Raw genomic sequence first — 22,812 nt, 5'->3', positions numbered from 1 at the left:
TACTGGCCTTGCCTCCGCGTAAGCTTGACGATGTCCCTCCGAAGGGCAGCCGATGATCCATTGCCGGCTTTAGCTTGCGTTGGACAGTACGCCGCGATGAGCGCGATTGTGCCGACCGAAGTGGTGATTTCGACACCGATGGCCTCGATGACACTGAGCTGGAAGCTTGGAAGCAGACGACAGTTGATGTTGTAGCGAAGAGCGATGGCCACACCGCCTCCCCTGGTCGGCCGGTCGAGTCGCACGATGCGGAAGTCCGGGATGTTGACGTTCACCTCCGGTTTTAGGTGCGTTTCGGTGATGAATGCCACGTCTATTTCCTTCTCCTCAAGAAAATCCTTCAGCTCAATTATTTTGCTCTTGAGCGAGCAAGCGTCCCTAGTAGCACTGTTCAGATCGATTTGGTTGCAGCAACTCCAATGTGACTGAATTTGGTCGCATAAAAGTCACAGTAACTGAAATGTGACAAGTGTGCTACTCGGGGTTCCAGTTGACCAGGCCCACCCTAGCAGCCATTTTCAATGATGAACATGCCAAGAGTGAAGACCTGGTCGAAGCGGGTTTTGCAGCCACGCAGCCGAGTGGCGAGCTGCGCGAAGATCGGCATCAGTTGCTCCGGAGTGTACAGCGGGGCAGATTCTTCCGGTGGGACGGCTTCGTTCTCCGACTGCCGACGGAATCCAGGAGGAGGGAGCGGGGGCCATTCGCTGGTGGATGGTGCCGACGATGCTGGAGCTTGGACCGATGCAGCTGCCGCTGCCAGTCGCTTGTGCGGCTGTAGCGGTGGGAGTATTGGAATCACACGACGGGGAGCCGGGATGGCTGGAAAGTTCACCTCGTTGATTACAGGAACACGGTTCTTCTTCGAAATGGTCCTGGTGGAAGCCTTCTTCCGAATTTCCAGGAACTCGGCTCGCTTTGGGCAGCCCTTTGTGGTGGCCTGATGTTTGTCGCCACAGTTGGCGCACTTGGGATCGGCCACCTCCATTTTGTCGCACTCGTCAGTCGGATGGGGTTCGCCACACTTGTTGCAGCGCGGCTTCATGCGGCAGTTCCTGGTTCCTGTCCGAAATTGAAGCAGTTGGTGCATTGCGTGACATCGCGGTGCACTGGCCAATATCGCTCCCAGTCAACAACGGTGTAATTTATAACGACGACCAGCTTCAGGTCCAAGGTAGTGGAGCCGTGCTCCAGATGGATCAGGTAAAGCTGGTCGCGATATCTCCACGCCTTGTCGTGACGAGCGATCTTGTAGACGGCTACTGGCTTCAGTCCGCAACTTTCAAGCTCTGCTTAGAGCTCTTCCTCCTTCATGTCGTGAAGTCCTCGCAGCAAAGCCTTGAGCGGCTTCGTGCCGGGGTGGTCACGAGTGTAGTACTCATACTTGTTGACCTCGAGGAACTCCACGACGGATTGATGATGGTCCCTGTTGGACGGCATCACTTTCACGCCCTCGCTGCAGAGCCGAAAAGTACATTTCAGCCCCTTAGCGATCAGCTGGCGAATTTTTGGGCGTAAATCAGGCGGATCGCCCTTCACAAACACGGGCGAGCACTTCTCCTTCCGCTCCGGTTGCACCTGCGGCAGCTGCGATTGCTGCTTCTTCCTCTTTTTCGGCGGATTGCCGGCGTCATCAAGCGGCAACGGCGAGAACACGTTGCTCTGCAAAAGCTGCTTGGAGGGGTTACCCGCGCCTCCAAGAGCAGTGCGCTTAGGCACTTTTCCAGCGACCGAATCGGCCACCGAGTCTCCCATGACGGGTCCGGGAGAAAATAACGCCAACGCGACGAAGCGAAAACATAAACAGCGAACGAACGAGAAAAAACACTTGGAAAAAATGCGCGAGCAAAAAACACGTCCGTACGTGCTGCTGTCTCGAACTGTATTGGAATAAAATCAATTGGCATCAAGAACTTCTAATTCAACTTTCATTTAAATAAACCAGTTCATTCGGGTTAGACGATAAACTTCTCGGGCTTAGGCTGAACCTGGGAAACTTTCATGGCCATGATTATAAGGTTTCCACATACTTGCGAAGGATGTTTGTAGCGATGACGGGACTCCGGTAGGTGCCGAAGACGGATGATTTTCGGCGTAGTACCGAAACAAATTGTTTTCCGGCGGGATACCGAAGACGGAAGGTTTTCCGGTGGGGTGCCGAAAACGAATGATTTTCCGGCGACGCACAGTAGCGCCTCCATACAAAAACCGGACAAAACCTTCTATGTTGCTCGAATTTATCACCAATGTTATCAGTGCAGGGCTGTGATATGTTCACCAGTTGACACAAACAGCGGGTTTTCTATTCTGCAATACTACAGGTACTCTAGGTAGGGTCCTCGGAAAGTGTATTTTGTGTTTGCTTGGGTTTCACTGTTGCGTTACTAATTGGTAATGACTAATTCAATTCTCTTCACTTTGGTCTTGGACTCAAAGATTTAAATCTTTTTTCAAAGAGGTGCAAGTGTTAATAATAATAATATCTACGCCATGCTGTTGTAAAGGTATGTTACTGTTGTATATAATAATACTAAATGTATAGAACATTGTTCCTACTGACTGTCAAGCAGATCGCACTTGATAACTCCATGATTCTGCACAATATTAATATTGACTTTGTCCACTTTGATTTGATTCTCATCGCCTTCTTCCTCTCCTTCTTCTGTTACTACTTCCGCTAAAACGTTACGTTGGAATGCATCCTTTGGAATGATAAAAGCCGATTGCTTGGCGAAACTCTGGACCCGATGGGTGCTGAGAAACTCCTTCTGCGGCAGAAATTCTATCTGATAATAGTACAATATGGCATGGATATGTTTCGGATTTGTCGGTTCATTGAGAGCCAGTTCCGTTTCAACCTCGTGAAGCTTTCCATCGAAGTGTACCTCGGCCAGCTTGACCGGTTCGGAAAGATTCCGGTAGGTGAAGGGACCCAGATCGAGGTGGTTTTCCGTCTCCAAGGTGGAGAGGTACCTATCGATGTGGAACTGGCGCAATTCAGGATTCTGCACCCGGCAGCATTTGACGATCCAATCGGATTGAATAACGCTGCCAAGAAGTTCCACCTGTGAGGGGATTATGGATCCGGTGGGTTTGAGTTTCGGGAAAAGGGACTGATACTGACAGTAGTGTTCGCTGTTGATTTGGCCGAATACATCTACTGGTTGAAGAATGATCAGGTCCAGAGTATAATCGTTGAGGAGGAATACTTCGGGAAGAGAACTCAACAGCATAATGGCAGACATTGGAATGTCATTTTGATTAGCGATAAACTCAATTAGATCTTCAGCTTGATCCAAGCAAAAAAGCATGGAGGTTTTCCCTTCTTTGAGGAGCTTTAGCCCTGCATACGGAAATAGGGATAAATCGAGAACTTTTTCGAGATCTTCTAGTGCTTCTACATCAGTGGTTAATTTTGTATAATATTCACAGTCATTGAGAAACTCCAACACGTGCTCATCGATGCAGGTTTGATTATCCATAGAATTAAGATTATGGGATATTGATAAGGCCCCATCTTTGCAGGACATCGTCAAAGCAAGTTGTTGATCCTTGGCAACGGAGAGCCTTTGATTCAGTTTAAATATAGCTTGATTCCAACAGGTGTTGGTCGTTGGATCCGTGCTTATTTTATTCTCTTCATCCAACATGAGATCGAACCAAACAACAAATCCGTCTAAAATGCCATCATCCAAACAAGTTAATTCAAACTTGCACTCTTCCAAACCTTCCTGGCATCGCTCCAAGCACTCAAGGTCATTAAAATCGACTGTCATTGTACAGACGGTGTCCGTGACGAAATCGAAGTCGTCGTTCGCCCTAATTCTACTAACATCCTCCGCATCGTAACATTTGATTCCCTCGCGTGAAATCAAACAATTGCTCGGTAGATTAAAATCATTGCTAAATGCTTCGTTGATCAGAATATTGCTTGCGGTTAATGTGCGCGATCTATAACCGGACACATACAAAATCACTTGACTGGGAATGATTCTCCCCTCTGGCAGCAGCAAACTCTTCTTCGCGTGTATCAATGTCTCCAGGATCCCCTCTCCGAAGGCTCCAGAATCAAGCGTCTCGGTCACGATCAGCGAAAACTTGTCACCAATCTTCAAATCCTGCGAGAAACTTTGGAACAGACAAATCCTATCGCTAAGCCCGTTCGCCCCAAACACATCCCGCGCTATCTGCACCATAATTTCCGAACCATCACATGCAGCCACCTTTTGGATGCCCTCGCAGTTCAGCGCATACAACGACAGCAGACCGGTCCCGGTTCCAATGTCCAGCACCTCCCCATGACCGGCCTTGATTTGATTTTGAATGGCCGCCCGGTAGGCAGCGTTGCGGACCTCGTCGTTCAGCATCCGAAAGTGCCATCGCTCGACCAGTTCACACTTGGTATTCTGGAGATTTTGGTATGCTTTCAAGTACTTGGGGTCCTGCAGGAGGACCCGTTCGAAACAGATCGACGCTTCCAACGAGCGGCCATAGCTGGGCGGATGACGAAAAGCATGCGGAAAGAAAATATACAAATACATGTTATAGTAAGTAGTATCGCAGTATTAACAGAATAACTTGACAAAAAAATAGATGAAAATTTAAAATGGTCTGGAATGCGCTGAACTCATTACAAAAGACGAAACTCACTAGCCATTCTAACTTGGTTAATCGGGGGCCGGAGCACAAAAACTGGTGTGATCCGGCCACACTCGTGGGCGCCGAAGTTTTTTCTCCCGACCAGAGATGTTTGATACAGGTTAGATGGTGATTAATTACAGTCTGGTGTCGGCACGTATTTACCCTTCTTACACCTTACACCCAGCTACACTGGGAATATATTTAGACACTATTGAGCAGTGTGTAGCGGTGTAAATCTGGTCATATTATCAGGAGCACTTCAGTGCAGTTAATAATATGACGTCCCCTAACCCTTAATCCTACGGTAACAAGCGACCCGTGCCAAGGGGATGCATGGTCTATTCATTTCATTTATTTAGTTAACATCTAAACAGATAACACTGAATCAACAATTTGACGCCACAATGCACGGTTCGAGGCCGCATCTCTCCATCCACGGATACGCCCCACGCTCGCCAAGTCGTTTTGCACCTGGTCTGCCCATCTCGCTCGCTGCGCTCCACGCCGTACCGTACCTGCCGGATCGGAAGCGAACACCATCTTTGCAGGGTTGCTGTCCGTCATTCTTGCAACATGTCCTGCCCATCGTACCCTTCCGGCTTTAGCTACCTTCTGGATACTGGGTTCGCCGTAGAGTTGGGCGAGCTCATGGTTCATTCTTCGCCGCCACACACCGTCTTCTTGGCCCTAAGATGGCCCTAAGCACCCGTCTCTCGAATACTCCGAGTGCTTGCAAGTCCTCTTCGAGCATTGTCCATGTTTCATGTCCGTAGAGGACAACCGGTCTTATAAGCGTCTTGTACATGACACATTTGGTGCGGTGGCGAATCTTTTTCGACCGCAGTTTCTTCTGGAGCCCGTAGTAGACCCGACTTCCACAGATGATGCGCCTTCGTATTTCACGACTATCGTTGTTGTCAGCCGTTAGCAAGGATCCGAGGTAGACGAATTCCTCGACCACCTCGAAGGTATCCCCGTCTATCGTAACGCTGCTTCCCATGCGGGCCCTGTCGCGCTCGGTTCCGCCCACAAGCATGTACTTTGTCTTTGACGCATTCACCACCAGTCCAACTTTTATTGCTTCACGTTTCAGGCGGGTGTACAGTTCTGCCACCTTTGCAAATGTTCGGCCGTGTTCGGTCCATGTCATCCGCGAAGCAAATAAATTGGCTGGATCTGTTGAAAATCGTACCCCGGTTGTTACACCTGGCTCTCCGCATGACACCTTCTTGAACAAAAGGCACATGGGATGCATGGTCTAAGGGGTGGAATAAATAGTAGGCCGCTAATGGAGCCTGTGGGGTACACGGGACCCCCACAGTATAACGTTCCCTTACAAAGTTATTGCGTAGCTCTGGCGTGGCGGACCGGCGGGAAGTACAGCAAGGACCTTAAAAAGTCCGTGCTGACTCTCTGCAACATGGTTGTAGAGGCAAAGCAGGAGTGGAAGTCCTTGCTGCAGGCAAGTTAGGAGACGGAACAAAAGATCCGCCAACTTACCGAGGAGAAAGAGTTGGCAGTGAGCCAAGCGGTGGAGGCCAGGAAGGAAGCCGATTTGAATATTCAAGTCCTTACTGAAGAAAAGCAGCTGGCAGAAAGCCAGGCCTCTCGGTTCATTAACGCTAGAGGTCATATCCTGTTAGAGTCTCTAGCGATACTGAACGTAAACCTGCTGAACGAGGGCCAAGCGTCAACGTTCAGAGGAGCGGTTCACGAAGAGTATATTGCTCAGGAAATACGTTTTATGGTCAGCTACCCCCAACAGAACCACAAGGCGGGTCAGTAAAGCTGATCTAAGATGGCGTACCTCGCCATGCAACCCAACGCCGATCCAAAACTGATGAAAGAATAACAAAGCGGACAGGCTAGAAAGACGCCTGGTATTCCAGTCAGCGAGCAGAGCTCCCAACTGCGAGATAAAATATGGCAAGAAAGCCTGCTTTGAGCAGCTGTGCAGGATGGCCAATGACACCCTATGACATACATACAGGATAGTGATGGTGTGCTGTTGGTACGCCTCCTGAGATATCCCCAGAGATGTTAGCCAGAATAGTAGAAGGGTTGTTTCCGAAACATGAATCATCGAACTGGCCCGCTACACCGTACTAGTCAGTCGACGTGGTGCCGCTAGTGACTAACGAGAAGCTTATCGTAGCTGCAAAAAAAATTAAGCTCAATCAGGCACCAGGCCAGGATGGTATTCCAAACCTGGTCCTTAAACACGTCATTATTGCTGTTCCAGATATATTAAGGAGCTGCCTTCAACGATGCCTGTATGAAGGAAACTTCCCAGATCGCTGGAAACGGCATAAATTGTACTATATCATATATCCTGCCAAAACGCCGAGAAATTTCCGAAGGAACTCCGGGAGGAACATCTGGAGGAATTCTGTGAGGAGCCTCCGGTTGAATTCCGGGTGGAACTTCCGGAGCAATTCCTGGAGAAGCTTCCTGAGGAATTCCGGGATGAACTTTCTGAGGAATTCATGGGGGAACTTCGGAATTCCCAGAAGAACTTCGTAATTCGAAGAGGAACTTCGGAATTCGGGGAGGAACTCGTAAGGGAGCTTCCGGATGAATTCCGGGAGAAACTTCCAGAGGAATTCCGAAAGGAACTTCCCGAGGAATTCCGGGAGGAACTTATGGAGGAACTTTCGGAGGAATTCCGGGAAGAACTTTCGGAGGAATTCTGGAAGGAATTTGGAACTTTGAAGGAATTCCGGGAGGCACTTTCGAAGGAATTTCTGGTGGAACTTCCGGAGGAATTGCGGAAGGAACTTCCGGAGGAATTTCGAGAGGAACTTCCGAAGGAATTCCGGGAGAAACTTCATGAGGAATTCCGGGAGGAACTTCTGCAGGAATTCCAGGAGGAATTTCCGTTTGAATTCCGGGTAGAGAGTCCGGAGCAATGCTTGGAGGAACTTTCGGTATAATTCCGGGAAGAACTTCTGGTGGAATTCCGGGAAGAACTTCCTGAAGGAATTCCGGCAAGAACTCTCGGAGAAATTCCGGGAGGAACTATCGGAGGAATCCTGGGAAGAACTTCCGTAGTAATTCCGGGTGGTTACGGGAAGGAGTTACGGGAAGAATTTATGGAGGAATTCAGGGAGGAGCTTCCGGAAAAATTCTGGTAGGAACTTCCAGAAAAAAATCGGGAGATACTTCCGCAGGAATTCCGGGAGTAACTTCCGGAGTAATTCTTGGAGGAACTTCGGGTGGGATTCCGGGAAGTACTTCCTTGAACTTGGAACTCTGAATAAATTCCAGGAGGAATTCCGGGAGGAACTTCCGGAGGAATTTCAGGAGGAACTTCAATTGGAGTTCTGGAAGGAACTTCCGGTTGAATTTCGGCTTCCGGGGCAAGTCTTGGATGAACTTCCGGTGGAATTCCAGGAAGAACTTCCTGGAGGAATTCCGGCAAGAACTTACGGAGAAATCCCGGGAGGAACTTCCGGGGGAATTTCCAGGTGAGTCCCGGGAGGAACTTCCGGAAGAATTTTTGGAGGAACTTCCGGAGGAATTCTTGAAGGAACTTGAACATGGAACAATCCAATTTCATTTTCTGCAGGAACTTCCGGAGAAATTCTGAGAGGAGCTTCCGGAGAAGTTCAGGGAGAAACTTCCGGATTAATTCTGGGAGGAACTTATGGAGGTATTCAGGGAAAGCTTCCGGAGGAATTTCAGGAAGAACTTTCGGAAGGAACTTCCGGAGAAATTCCTGTAGGACAAATTCCAGAATAAACTTCCAAAGGAACTCCGGGAGAAACTTCTGGAAGAACTCCTGGATGAGCATCCGGAGGAATTCCTGTATGGACTGTGAAAATCCGATACCAATACAATTCAAATCCATTTCCAATCCAATCACAATCAAATACAATGTCAACTCTAAACAATTTCAATCGCAATTGGATTGGCCATCATCACTAAAATTCCAATAACATGCCTTTCACGTTCCAATAAAATTCAATTCAATCCACAACCAATTCTAATCCCATTCCAATTCAAATCGAATCTATTTGCACTACAATCCAATTCCATTACAATTCAATACATCCAATTCAGTATTCGTGAAAAAGCACCAAACACATCAGCATATACAGAAAGAAAATGACTAAATATTACGTTTGTTGGAGTTTTGGTTGTACCAACTGTTCTTCAGACGGGCGTGGGCGGAATCAAAGTTGTACAACATGTCGGAGCGTGTGTGGGGCCCCTTATATATTGCATAATAAATTAAATTAAATAAATTGTAGTAATGGAAGGATGCAAAAAACTGAACACTGTATACACATAAATATTAGGCTAGCATGTTACAGTAACTGAGTAATCATTTTTTATCCATTGCTGATTATTTTATTATTATTTGTTCAGACTAAGGCCGAAGTGGCCTGTGCGGTATTCTCCATTCGGCTCGGTCCATGGCTACACGTCGCCAACCACGCAGTCTACGGAGGGTCCGCAAGTCATCTTCCACCTGATCGATCCACCTTGCCCGCTGCGCATCTCGCCTTCTTGTGCTCGTCGGATCATTGTCGAGAACCATTTTCACCGGGTTACTGTCCGACATTCTGGCTACGTGCCCGGCCCACCGCAGTCGTCCGATTTTCGCGGTGTGAACGATGGATGGTTCTCCCAACAGCTGATGCAACTCGTGGTTCATTCGCCTCCTCCACGTACCGTCCGCCATCTGCACCCCACCATAGATGGTACGCAGCACTTTCCTTTCGAAAACTTCAAGTGCGCGTTGGTCCTCCACGAGCATCGTCCAGGTCTCGTGTCCGTAGAGGACTACCGGTCTAATGAGCGTTTTATAGATTGTCAGTTTGGTACGGCAGCGAACTCTATTCGATCGGAGCGTCTTGCGGAGTCCAAAGTACGTACGATTTCCAGCCACTATGCGTCTCCGAATTTCTCTGCTGGTATCATTTTCGGCAGTCACCAGTGAGCCCAAGTACACAAATTCTTCTACCACCTCGATTTCGTCACCACCGATGCAAACTCGCGGTGGGTAGCTCACATTGTCTTCTCTTGAACCTCTTCCTATCATGTACTTCGTCTTCGACGTGTTGATGACTAGTCCGATCCGCTTGGCTTCCCTCTTCAGTCTGATGTAGGCTTCCTCCATCTTCTCAAAGTTACGTGCCATAATATCTATGTCATCGGCGAAGCCAAACAGCTGGACGGACTTATTGAAAATTGTACCACTCGTGTTAATCCCTGCTCTTCGTATTACCCCTTCCAAAGCGATGTTGAATAGCAGACACGAAAGACCATCACCTTGCCGTAACCCTCTGCGGGTTTCGAAGGGACTCGAGAATGCCCCTGAAACTCGAACTACGCACATCACCCGATCCATCGTCGCTTTGATCAACCGTGTCAGTTTATCCAGAGGTTTATCCGGAAAACCGTGTTCGTGCATTAGCTGCCATAGCTGGTCCCGATCGATTGTATCATATGCGGCTTTGAAGTCGATGAATAGATGTGTGGGCACTAGAGTGATTCAAATTTTGACTTTTTTGCTCCCCGATGCTTAAACGATTGCATTTGCCATTTTTATAATCCTCCTAAATTTTTAGCAATTTTGGATGTAATTTGACTGTGCACACGTCATTTGAAGTTTGTATGGAAATTACTGTGAAAACTGACCCTTATGTGGAAGACCGTTCCGTGAGGTGGCCCATGAACTATTTAAATATAATCAACACATTGCCTACACAGAATACTTCTCAAGCTGAAAGGCAGTTGTTGTTGCGAAGCGATTTTTCGTTTGGAAGCAAAGTTATGAAGAAAACAAAAATGCTCATTATTGATATTGATGCTATTCTTTTACGTTTTAAATTAAATTTCCCACTATTTAGTATTTCCCTAATAACTTTTCTTGTGATCATCAAATCGTTTCGCAATAAAGACGGCCTGTTTCCTTGTAAAATTTCTTATGTTGCCGATGTAAGGTACAGTGGGGCAAGTGGGTAAAGGAAATCGTATATTTCATGTTCATCAAGTCATAAAAGTTTAATATAATATTGAAAATGATCATATTTATGACATAACGAATCATCTATCCAATCTGAGAGTTTGGTCGTAGCAACCATGGTGGCCGGTTGAGGAAAAAAATGCTCCCGTCATTTTTTTTCGAATTTTCGGTTTGAACCTACATTATCAAAATTCAAGATAGACGGCCACATCTTGGACGAGGTTGGAGGCCTCATTGGCAAGGCGGAAGGAGCTATGGGAACAACCCAGCTGAATCTTACCAGCTATAGCAACAGCTTCAATTGACACTAGGCGACGTTCTTGTCGCTCCAAATGAAATGTTTAGAGTCGAAGTTGCAAACAAAAGTTGTTCATCAACGGGTTGGAACCAAGCGTGCAATCGTCCTTCGGAATCAACCAGAGCCGAATGGATTCAATCGCTGAAGATGGTGAAGACTTCATTGTTCATCTCATCGTATTTTCATCTATGCCACTAATATTTCATCATTATCTCGGGAGTATAATTGGACGTCATTTGCTAGTCGACAAGGAACGTGCGGCGAACATGGTGAGATCTTCCAATTTTACATATTCTAGTTATGATGACCTCGATATTAACACTGGCCAAACCCTTTCTAACCTTACCATTTAATCTATAAGCCTTGTTCGCGACAAAATCTGGATACATAACTTTAAGAATAAAAATAAACTGCTGTTGGTTTATTTCGGTACGTTTTTCACTTCGAATGGCTTCATTCCTTATCGATGCTTCGATGTATGCACGAAACTTGGTGACATTTGAATTTTCTAAGAAATAATACGTGCCGAATGATTTGAGATCCTCAGTAGAATCTGTTTCGAGCTCGTATCCTTCTGGTGGCTCATAAAATCCGTTTTTGATCCACCCTCTGATGTTTTACATATTGTCAAACAACATCGACAAATTTTAAAACGCTTTGAGCAGTGTTCACATGAAAACAAAATGTTTTTAGTCAGTTTCTGGATCGAGAGACCCGAATTTCAATGGCGACTGCACACAATTCTTTCCGAACCTACAATTTCTTCGACGCCATTATTCACTATGAACTTGTAACACTTATAAGAGATATATTTTCAGAAAGTACGCACATACATTCATCAATCTACGAAATATTTCACTCGTTGATGTTCTATTTCAAAAGTTATACGTGTTTAAAGGTGTCCAGATTTTGTCGCGTACAAGCCTTATGTAGATTTTTTCATTTCTGTTCCCTACGTCTATGCTCTATACCACTACCGTTACGTCAAAATCATTTTCCTGCGATCTCAAAATAAAGTTCTTGCTTCTCTTAGGGACGATTTTTCCTAATGCCATTCAAATTTCCTTTTTTTATTTCGAACTTCTACGGGCAAGTCTTTTAAAGTTCCACGGGTAGTTCTTTAGGACTTCCACGGAATATTTTTCTAAATTTCAACAGGAGATTCTTTTGAATTTGATAGAAAATTCCAAGGAAAATTTCAATGAATTCTATTTTTAATATCCACGAAGAGTATTGTAGGTTTGTTTCCTAAATTTCACCAACATTCCACCGATAGTACAAAAGAAATTCTTCTGAACTTCAGAATGAAATTTTTATAATTCTTCACGAGAAATTCATCCGCATTTAATGATAAATTTTCTCACATTTGCTCGAGAATTTTATTTGAGTTTGCAAGGGAAATTCTTACGAATTCCCAAAGGAAATCTTTTCTTATAGACAAAAGACATTCTTAGCCTTTTTTCCACACTTCAATAAGGCTTCCCATGAAATTTTAATATGAAATTCAATAGATTTCGAGATGATTTTTTATTCATACGGAAAATTCTTCCAAGTTTCCATGGAATCCAACGACATAAAATCTTGAATCCAACTTTTTCATAATTTTCAGCAGATATTATAAAATTCAACTCAAATTTATGATGTTTAAATGCTTGAACGTAAAATTTAATTTACAAATGAATTTGTTGCTGTGATTTTTAATCATATTAGTGACGATTTTTTTCAATTCATCATCGAATATTTCATGTATCGCCTCAAATATTTTTACAGAAATTTTTAAAGGTGTCAAGATTGCCGGAAAAGTGCCCAGTTAGTTTCCAAGATTTTTGAAGATGTTTCCTCCGGATTCTAGAGACGTGCAGCTGTATCTGACATCAGGAAAGTGGAATATTGAGTGCTGGAGTGCAGCCGTGTCAAGGAAGATATCTAACGATGGAGTTGAGTAGACGGCTAGTTTGAGTTCAGCTGAGCTGAACCAATTTAACTGCAGAAGCGCCTTGACAGAATATTTGCTGATGTAAATCGGCAAACGATAATTATGACGGCCACAATTTCGATAGAAACAAAGAAGGATGATAAGTGTTAAACTCATTGAAATTAAGTCGTTTCCTCGGATATTCCTAATGAGATCTGTTCAAACCTGGAGCTACTTTGATAGTGGATGAACTGGTGAGCATGTTCCAAATTTTCTCTTTATTTTTTTCATTGTCTTATATATTTACAAATTAAGAATTTAACACTAAATACGTACATGGCATCGTTTGCTGCTATTGCAGCGGATATTATGGGAGTCCCAGGTATCCGGTTAACGCTTTAGTTAGCAACGGTGGCTCTTCTCGAACTTCTATTCCCTGAGTAGTTAGTACGAATAAGGGCAACCTTGTGAAGTTTTGCTGTACCTGTTATGAACAACTAGTACATCCCGTACCCTACACTTCCTGAAGAAACCTTAAGAAGTGAATCCTTTTTGTAGTACTAGTCTTCGTAACAAAAAGGGCACCATTACGGAGCATGAGATATGATCAAATTATTCGTAGTACTTCTTGACCAACACCCCCAGCTGGGTGAGGGGTAGAGGATGACACACACACACACACACGAATCATCTATCCAAGATATGCCTGTGAACAAGATCAAGATGCCTGTGAACAAAATATTTTTAGGATATAAAATATTTGGAAAACAAAAAAATCGGTTTCAATTTTTCACTTGCCCCACATGTGGGGTAAGTGAAAAAATGATTTTAAAAGGGGATTTTTCAATATAAGAACACATTTTCTGTTCATATCTTTCATGCAAATGATAATTATACTGAATAGAACATAACTGTGATCTGTTGTGATGCTTTTTGACACTTCATGAAAGTCAAAGGGCACTAGAGTGCGTCCATTAAAAGATTTTTTATGTTTTTATGTTTTCTTTACTTGATTTTTTTGAGATCTAATATCTCATCTCCATTTGTGTCTAACACTACTTTCCATTTTAGGTTTATAGTAAGATAATAAACCTTGGCGATAATGCAGAGAAATTATCTTTTTTTATTTCATTAACAATCCACTTATGATTTCAGTAGAAGAGTCTACATTAACAAATAAATAAATTTTATAAATTTCAACTAAATAAATCATAATTGTTGATATATTTGCAATAGTAGTGATTATTTAAAACACTGACACGCTTGGCACACGCTTGGCGCTTGGGTTCCTGATTTAGTATTACCACGTATCACTGTAATAACCAAAAGCTTTAGAATGAGTTCGAATTGGTATCATTTGTTTATATACGCTTAATAGAAATTATTTGAGTTTGGAAAAATAGAGAAATGCATTCAGTGTCGGAAAATTTTCACTTGCCCCACCCATGGTAAAAAACAGGCAAAGCAATAAAATATTTTTTTCAAAATTTTTGGTGTTCATATCAATATTTTTGTGGCTGGAATTCAAAACTACAAAGAAAACCAACTTATCAATGCACTTATTGAATGTGTTATGGAAACCAACATAAAAAAATATTTGAATTTATTGACACGCAAAACAACTTGTGCAAAAGATAAACTTGAAAGGATAATAAACTTTTACTCTCGCATGTTGAAATGGTTCATTATTTCATGTTTCACTTATTCAACGCATTGATTTGAATTGCCTTGTATGATTGTGAAGTGAAATTGAATAATTCTCGCCTAACTTTTCAAAAGGACCTAAGTAACATTTTTTTCATGAATTAATTTGAGTACTGCAATCAAAAGCTTTCATGTTGTTCTGTTGATTGCGCTATTCAAATTAATTCATGAAAAACATGTTACTTAGGACCTTTTGAAAAGTTAAGCGAGAATTCTGTGCTTCATCAGTGAAATACTGGCGTTTTTTTCACTTACCCCATTTACCCACTTACCCCACTGTACCTTATTCATATGTTTTTAGAGCTTAAAGGGAAGCGTTGGGGAACGGTTTTCCATGAAAACTACTGTTTTCATAGCAATTTTCATACAAATTTCAAACCGCGCGTGCTTACTCAATTTACTTCAAAATTAGCTAAAAATTTAGGTGGGTTAATAAAAAGGCAAATGCAATCGTTTAAGCATGGGGGAGCAAAAAATTCAAAATTTGAATCACTCTAGTGGACACGTTGTATTCGCGGCACTTCTGCAGTACTTGGCGAATGGCGAACACCTGGTACGTGGTGGAGCGTTCGCCCATAAAACCCGCCTGGTACTGCCCCACGAACTCCCTTGCAATTGGTGCTAGTCGACGGCATAAAATTTGGGAGAGTACCTTGTAGGCGGCGTTCAGCAATGTGATTGCGCGGTAGTTGCTACAATCTAGCTTATCGCCCTTTTTGTAGATGGGACACACGACACCTTCCATCCACTCCTGCGGCAAAACTTCCTCCTCCCAAATCTTGGTAATGACCCAGTGCAGCGCTCTAGCCAGTGCCTCACCACCGTGTTTAGACAGCTCTCCTGGTAGTTGGTCAACCCCAGGGGCTTTGTTGTTCTTCAGCCGGCCAATCTCCTCCTGGATTTCCTGGATATCCGGAGCCGGTAAAATTATGTCCTGCGCGCGTTCTCCCAGGTCCATCACCATACCGCCATCTTCGTCCGCCACATCGCCATTCAGGTGTTCTTCGTAGTGCTGCCGCCACCTTTGGATCACCTCACGCTCGTTCGTAAGAAGGTTCCCATTTATGTCCTTGCACATATCAGGCTGTGGCACGTGGCCCTTACGTGAACGGTTTAATTTCTCATAGAACTTTCGTGTGTTATTAGCGCGGTACAGTTGCTCCGTCTCTTCACGGTCTCGATCTTCCTGCTGGCGCTTTTTCCTCCGGAAAATCGAGTTTTGTCTGTTCCGCGATTGTTTATATCGTGCCTCGTTCGCCCTCGTGCGGTGTTGCAGCAATCTCGCCCATGCTGCATTCTTCTCCTCAACTAGATGCTCACATTCGCCGTCATACCAGTCGTTTCTCTGATCCGGGGGCACCGTGCCAAGTGCAGCGGTTGCGGTGCTACCAATGGCGGATCGAATATCTCTCCAGCCATCTTCAAGAGACGCTTCGCCTAGCTGCTCTTCCGTTGGAAGTGCCACTTCCAGCTGCTGCGCGTATTCTTGGGCTAGTCTACCGTCTTGTAGCCGCCCAATGTTAAGCCGCGGCGTCCGACTTCGACGCGTGTTGTACACCGTCGAGAGTTTTGAGCGCAGGCATACTGCAACGAGGTAGTGGTCGGATTCAATATTCGCACTGCGGTAAGTGCGGACGTTCGTGATGTCGGAGAAGAATTTACCGTCGATTAGAACGTGGTCGATTTGGTTTTCCATTGCTGATGTAGTAAACTAATCATCAACAGCAATATTGGGAAAAGTCAAATTCTTAAATCTGATACACGAGTCCGAGTCAAATTCCATCGGATTCATGGCTCAGAGAATCGACTCGCCGATTTACATCAATGTACCAGTCAGTGGTGCGCTTCATGACGCATGGCTGGCATGGCATGGCAATGATGCGCACTATTTACTGCGACATCAGAAACTAAAAACAATTGACTTTTAAAATTAATATGTTTTTAGCTAAAAGCTTTATAACTCACGGCAATGCGGAGTTCCCATGTGTATTTCATACTCTCCCAATTTAAGAAAAGTTGACTTTTGGCAACAAATCATAAAAAAAATCCCGAATATTCTAAATCATTTTGGGCGCGCGTTCGCTCCGGTCCACTTTGTTGCTCTGCCGAGTTTATTCGTCCTTTTGTTTTTCGTCCTATTTCCTTTTGTAATTCGGCCTTATGTGGTTTCGGCGTTTTGTGATTCGGCCTTGTGTGCTTTCAACTTTTTGTGGTTTCACCCTTTTTTGCATCCGACCTTTTATGCTTTCGGCCTTTTGTAGTAGACCCATTTTATCACCCAAAATTTCAACAGGGGTGATAAAATCGGAATATTACTGTATTCTATGACCAGGGCAAATTTGGGGACGAACTACCATTTGTTATGTGAATATAATCCAAAAAGAACTATTTGTCTATGGTTTGGAATTTGAGGGAGGTTTTGTTTGTACAACGGTTGGTGATATTTCGAAAAATTTATGAAAAAAATTGAAATTATTAAATACATATATTTTGTATGAGTATAATCGCTCATCTAATACTAGAGTATAACATTATTTAAGGATCGCACAAAATGCATAATTTTGAAGCCACGATTGCAAACGTCATCACTCCACATTTGAAGACATTGTTGAACTTCTTCATTCAGTGCAATGCAGCTAGGAACACTAAATGAAATTGGTGGATAAGCAACATCGCCCTTATCATCTTCACTCCGAACTTGATATACATCAAGTGATATACCTGAAAGACAATTTTCCTCGGATTTTTTAGGATCATACCAATATACAACTGGATACCCTATGAGAATTCCAAAAATAGTTGGAAAACACGTGGATACCGGATCTAATTCAAAAGTTATAATTTCATTCGGTGTTGACGAGTTAATTTGCTCAACACATGCGTTTAACATTTTCCTAATCAATAAACTTTCTTCGCTTGATTTTGAAATTACATTAGGTGCAGGCAAACATTTAGATACATTCAAAAAAATAAATTGTTCAACCTTGAGTTGTTTTATTGCATTAAGATTAAGAATTCCAAAGTCTTCTCCGACTTTGAAAACAGTCAGTGATTTATCGATCAGTTCGGCGTTTTTCAAACCTACTAGCAAACTATTGGCTAAATCGGCATCGAACGTTCCAATGTCCCAAACGAATCCCGTCTTTATTCCATTGCCGATAAAGAACAGCTGCTGGGCTAACTTTTCTATTTTTTGCCCAGGCCACAATCTTTTAGGAAGTTTTGACCTCAGAAAAGTTCGCATTGATTCCATATCTTGAACTAAAACAATTGTGGTGATTTACAAAACAAAACATTAACGATTGAAGCCCAATGGTCCCAAACCAGAATAAAATGATAACATCCAGGACCACTGAGCCCTCGCAACAAACCCGCCAACCAAAGTACTCACCGTTGCAAACGCACTCCGGTTTCATTCAGCAGCTCCGGATGCTCCGGGAACAACTCCAAGCCCTGCTCGATAACTTCGAACACCTGCTGGAACTTTTCCTCCAGTTCCAACTGGTCGGCGTACTTGCTGACCACGAACAGCAGCAGCTCCTCCAGCGAGTCCTTGTCAGCGGTGGCGGCCGTGGCCACAGTTCTGGTATCTGCTTCCGCCAGGTCCGGTGTTTTTTGCTGCAGAATTTTCTGCAGGGCACAGAAAGCCTTCCGAAACTTGGCGCGCGTCACAAATTCGTACACAACTTTTAATTCGCCTACCAAAATTTCCTCATCGCTGCTCATCTTCCGTTTCCGTTTCTTTTTCGGGCAGACAAGCGATTTAAACCAGCTTTTGCGATTACTGACACGCTTGAATCAAACTGTACCGAGTCACGGTGTAGATTGGTTGCTTTTAAGGATCCATGATCCAGAAAATTAACTTTTTCACGCTTGAAACTGCAGGACTTTTTAGCACCAAGAAAGCTGTCGCGCAAAACAGAAAAATCGATTTTTTTGAATCTCGTCCGTCTCGCAGTTCAGTGGGATCGGTGCGTCGTGCGTGCGTCGTGACCAGAGTGTGTTGGTCGCGCGGTAGCGGGGGTGACAATTTTGACGGCTGGATCTCACGATGAGAAACGAACGAACGACAAACTGTCAAATGATTTCAAGGTCGCGGCCGATCTCGCGTCGGGATTTTGTCAACAATGAGAGGATTCCGACCTCTTGTTCGAAAACTGTTCGAATAAATAACTGTTATAATTAAAAAAAAGCAGTTATGCAGCATACCAAAAGATATTTTAGGCTCTGTCTCATTTCCCGAATTAAATTTAATTTTACTTAAAACTGACAGTTCGAAAATTTAAAAATCATCCGGCCATAAGAATGGCTGCGTGCTACCCAGCAATTCCAATAAGACATCGATCAAGAATGATTCGATATCTGTCAAAAGTAATCCTGCTCATCCAGCAGGGTTATTCGATAATTATTGAACTGTCACTTTTGAGTTTAATTTTAGTTTAATTATCCAATTGAGACAGATCCTTAGTTACAAGATAAAGATTGTCGCTGTCGTCGCTGTCCGGACCATCTTTTGCCGGTGAGGATAGGGGAGCTAAATGTCAAAGAAGGGAAAATCCATACGATTTGACAGCTTGGTACCCAACATGTTCCGGACAGCAGAACAAAGGGAACCGAAGCGACAATATTTATCTTGTAACCAGTGGCGCGCCATGGCGTAGCCAGAAAATTGGTTTGGGGGGGGGGGTTTCTGAACATTTTTTTTTTTCGAAAAAAAAATCTTCTATTAAAAATGCTGTCTCTGGGGGGGGTTATGTCCAAAACCACCCCCGTGGCTACGTCACTGCTTGTAACTAAAACATCTTTTAGCATACCGCAAGAAGTCCATACATTTTCATAGAAAACCGAACTGAGCTCTCGCGACAATAGCATTTTCTTCCATATTCCATGTCGTAACTGCATCGCGAGTGGTCCGCTATGGCATAGCTGCGCACTACTCGCGATGCAGTTGCGACATCCGGAAATGGGAGAAAATGCGATTGTCGCGAGAGCTCAGTTCGGTTTTCAACTGGATCTACAATATTTATTGGAAAAGCGCATTGCGGGAGGAAAATTGGTTCTTCTCCAGGACCAGCATTTTCTGAACAGAAAGGAAAAATGGAAAATGGAAAAACTGTCAAAACGTACGCAAACGTACCCATTCTGCGTGGCTCTTGAATCAGTTTAATCCTATAGGAAACTTCATCTAGGAAACGATTGCAACCGGGTGATGTATTGTGCGAAGCGGCCAATGAGAAAAACCGTGGAGTGAGCGACCGTGCTGAAAAACGACAAGAAGAAGGATCGTGAGTGGAAGAATACTGTTTGCAACGGTCGCTTATAAGCGTTTCGTATCTATCGTATTGCAATATAAGGAAAACAATAACACAAAAATAAATAAAAATGATCTAATTTTGAAAACAAATTTGTTTCTTTATTATTATTGTCTTTTATTATCATTGCCATTTGTTTCCTTCCAAAGTTTTAATGACCATTTTCCTATTTTCTCTTTCCAGACAAACTCGTTGAACGTGTTCCCCAACGCCTGGGGACTTCGAAGATCAAGGAGATTTCTTATTTTGCGAATGAGCAAATTGTTCAAAAACACATTGCTCAGAAAATCAGTAATCTGAATAAAGCTGCAGCACGTCGTCGTCAATAAGTGCATAATTGAATCTATTTAGAACTTATCTTTCTTTCGGCAAACCAATAAAGTTGGCTTCTTAAATAAATTAATGTGTTTCCAAATTTAGAAAAAAGTGCGTTTTATTTGAGAAAATCCATATCCATTCACAACTATACACTGCCAAAAATATCTATATAAGATATATGTGTCGCCGTTATAAATTTTTGCAATAGCTCCACCCTAATATAATCGATATAGAACCACACATAAATTAAATAATTGCTAATTCGAGACCACACATAAAGTTTATTTGGATATTGCGCATACACGGTTACTGGCTGAAACCCATTAATGGGTAAAAAAGTATACATTTTTTCAAGTTCTATGAATCTGTCAAGAAATGGGTTATTTTAAATGTGGATAAATGGGTAAAAAAATGCCCATATTTAAAACTTATTTGACGTTAAAAAATGTGCAATTTTTTACTCATTAATGGGTGAAAAAATAGTTAGCAATTTTCGTCACATAATTCACAACGCGCATCTTGGTGCGGATTCTTTTAGCAAGAACAATAAATTATTCGTAGTTATTAAAGATTGGAGACAATTTAAAGGATCACTAGAAGGTAAGTAGTGTAATATAATATTCATTATTCATTTATTATTTAAATCAACCCTTCTTTTTAAAGATATCGTCAACTTGAAATTTTCGGCTGGTGAAATGGCAAGAACCAGAACCCGGAACAAATTCGGTGGCCAGACCATTATCATGTGGTGCAACATTCGTAATTTAAAAGGGAACGGCATGGTTCGAGGGGCAGCATCTGGTAAAGGCAAAAGTAGTGGACATTCAATAACTATCGATTGCATCATTGGAATTAGTGGCTTGTCGCAGGAAAAAAGATCGCTCAAACATTTTATGAATTATGTGTAATTTGCTTTTGTAAAACAAATGTGAATATCTAGAAATATAATGTAGTCGATAATGCGTGTTTTCTTTGAATGATTTTGCAAATATTCTATTCCCCAACATTAAGAAATTGTCCATTACATTTTGACAAAATGGGTATTTATTTACCCATTTTGCGGGAAAAATGCTTCCGGCTGATGGGTAAAATAATACCCATCATTTGACAGAAACATGATTTACCCATTAATGGGTATATCGCTTTTACTCATTAAATGAGTAGTGGCGGTTTTGACGAAAATGGGTGCCATAGTACCCATTAATGGGTTTTAGCCAGTAACCGTGTAAGCCCCAAAATTTTATTCCCACTTTTGGGTTTCCGCGCCGAGCACTCAGCGCCAAACTCGGCGACAAGAAGATAGTGATCAAGTTGGTACCACAGACAAACAGACGTAACACTATAGTCAAGTCACTATAGACAAATTACCATCGACCATGACTTCAACGATCAATTTGAATTTGATTGATTGCGCGTTTCACAACTAGAGGCGCTAGCATCGTAATCCTTCGAGTTTGACATTTCACTCCAGCGCCTTCTGGTGACAATGTCATACGAATCAGTGTTTCGTGTAACATGTTCGCAAGATGGTGGTAGAGGAGTTGAACTATGAATTATTTAGAAAAATGTTCAAGCTGTTACGTCTGTTTGTCTGTGTGATATTCGATTTTCTTTCAGGGAACGATGAAGGTAATCATTCTAAACGTGTCAGTTTTTCTTTAGACTCAAAAATCGAAAAGAACATTGTTTAATTGGAAATTGAAAAATAGATGAAAAATGCTTCCTCGACATTTTCGGTCTTGTTTGACGTACGGATTCAAACGCACTAGCAAAACACCGCAGGGTACTTGACTCAACCTTTGACAGTTAATATATGGGGCTGACGTTTTGGGCTGATGGTTCATTCGTTCTGAAATGTTGCACAGCCCAAAATTTGCCTTAAAATGTCTTAAACACAAAAATATTAATTTTACTGATTTAGAATTTTACCAGAATTTTTGTAACAACGGTACAAGTATTCTTGACCGATGCACTATCGTTTGCAACCATAAACGAGGTAGGGCTTTAGGACCCAATTGTCAAATGCACATTTTGACAGCAATATAGAAGTATGAGTGAAAAAAATGTGCAAATGCTCTATCGCGGAAGCAGTCGCTGAACTCTGAAGACAAGTGTCAATGGTTTCAGTGACGAAACGAAAAGTTTCAATGCAAAAAGCAATATATATTTTATTAGTAGTTCGCGTGGAGAATGATTATGTGTGCGCTGATATACATCATAAGTTAAATCTATGGATTTTTGCCAATAAATATGTGTGGGTTTTTAGTAGTGTAGGGGTTACATTTCAGATAAATTACAACAATAATGGAACCTCATTGATATGGGTAATTCTACTTCATTAAAACATTTATAAACAATACCGCTAATGGTAGAAGTGCTTAACGTTGAAAAATCGTTTAAAATTAAGAGAACTTAATCGGGAATAGGTACCTGACACTCGCAATGAACCATAATTCATATTATAGTCTAATATTATTTTTCCAAAAAATGTATGAAAAAAATAGGATTTTGTACGGGTAACATTCTTAACAACCCATTATTGGTATGGTCGTGTCCCGAAAAACGTTAAGCAGTGAACAAGGCTTGAATTCACTGAATCCGCACCTTTTTATATGTCACATTAGTCAGAATGCTCGGAGCGGTGGGTGCA

The 22,812-nt window shown here is 42.8% G+C and overlaps 1 protein-coding gene and 1 long non-coding RNA gene across 2 annotated transcripts; one reads left to right on the top strand and one right to left on the bottom strand.

Annotated features, from left to right (window-relative positions):
• Window positions 1-2,298: 2,298 nt before the first annotated feature.
• LOC134212431 (protein arginine N-methyltransferase 9-like) lies at window positions 2,299-18,602 on the bottom strand. Its single transcript, XM_062690279.1, has 2 exons — window positions 17,924-18,602; window positions 2,299-4,494 (listed from the first exon to the last, which is right to left on the bottom strand). Exons 1-2 carry the CDS (start codon window positions 18,256-18,258, stop codon window positions 2,553-2,555), a joined length of 2,277 nt encoding a protein of 758 aa, XP_062546263.1. The 5' UTR covers window positions 18,259-18,602; the 3' UTR covers window positions 2,299-2,552.
• A 2,033-nt stretch (window positions 18,603-20,635) lies between these two features.
• On the top strand, window positions 20,636-21,122 carry LOC134216549 (uncharacterized). Its single transcript, XR_009980722.1, has 2 exons — window positions 20,636-20,762; window positions 20,826-21,122. It is a non-coding gene; the product is annotated as an uncharacterized LOC134216549 (long non-coding RNA).
• The last annotated feature ends 1,690 nt before the right edge of the window (window positions 21,123-22,812 follow it).

Source organism: Armigeres subalbatus, chromosome 2 (assembly GCF_024139115.2).
Source record: "Armigeres subalbatus isolate Guangzhou_Male chromosome 2, GZ_Asu_2, whole genome shotgun sequence".
In the NCBI taxonomy this organism is placed as follows: domain Eukaryota; kingdom Metazoa; phylum Arthropoda; class Insecta; order Diptera; family Culicidae; genus Armigeres; species Armigeres subalbatus.
This window is presented reverse-complemented; position numbering and strand designations above follow the sequence as displayed.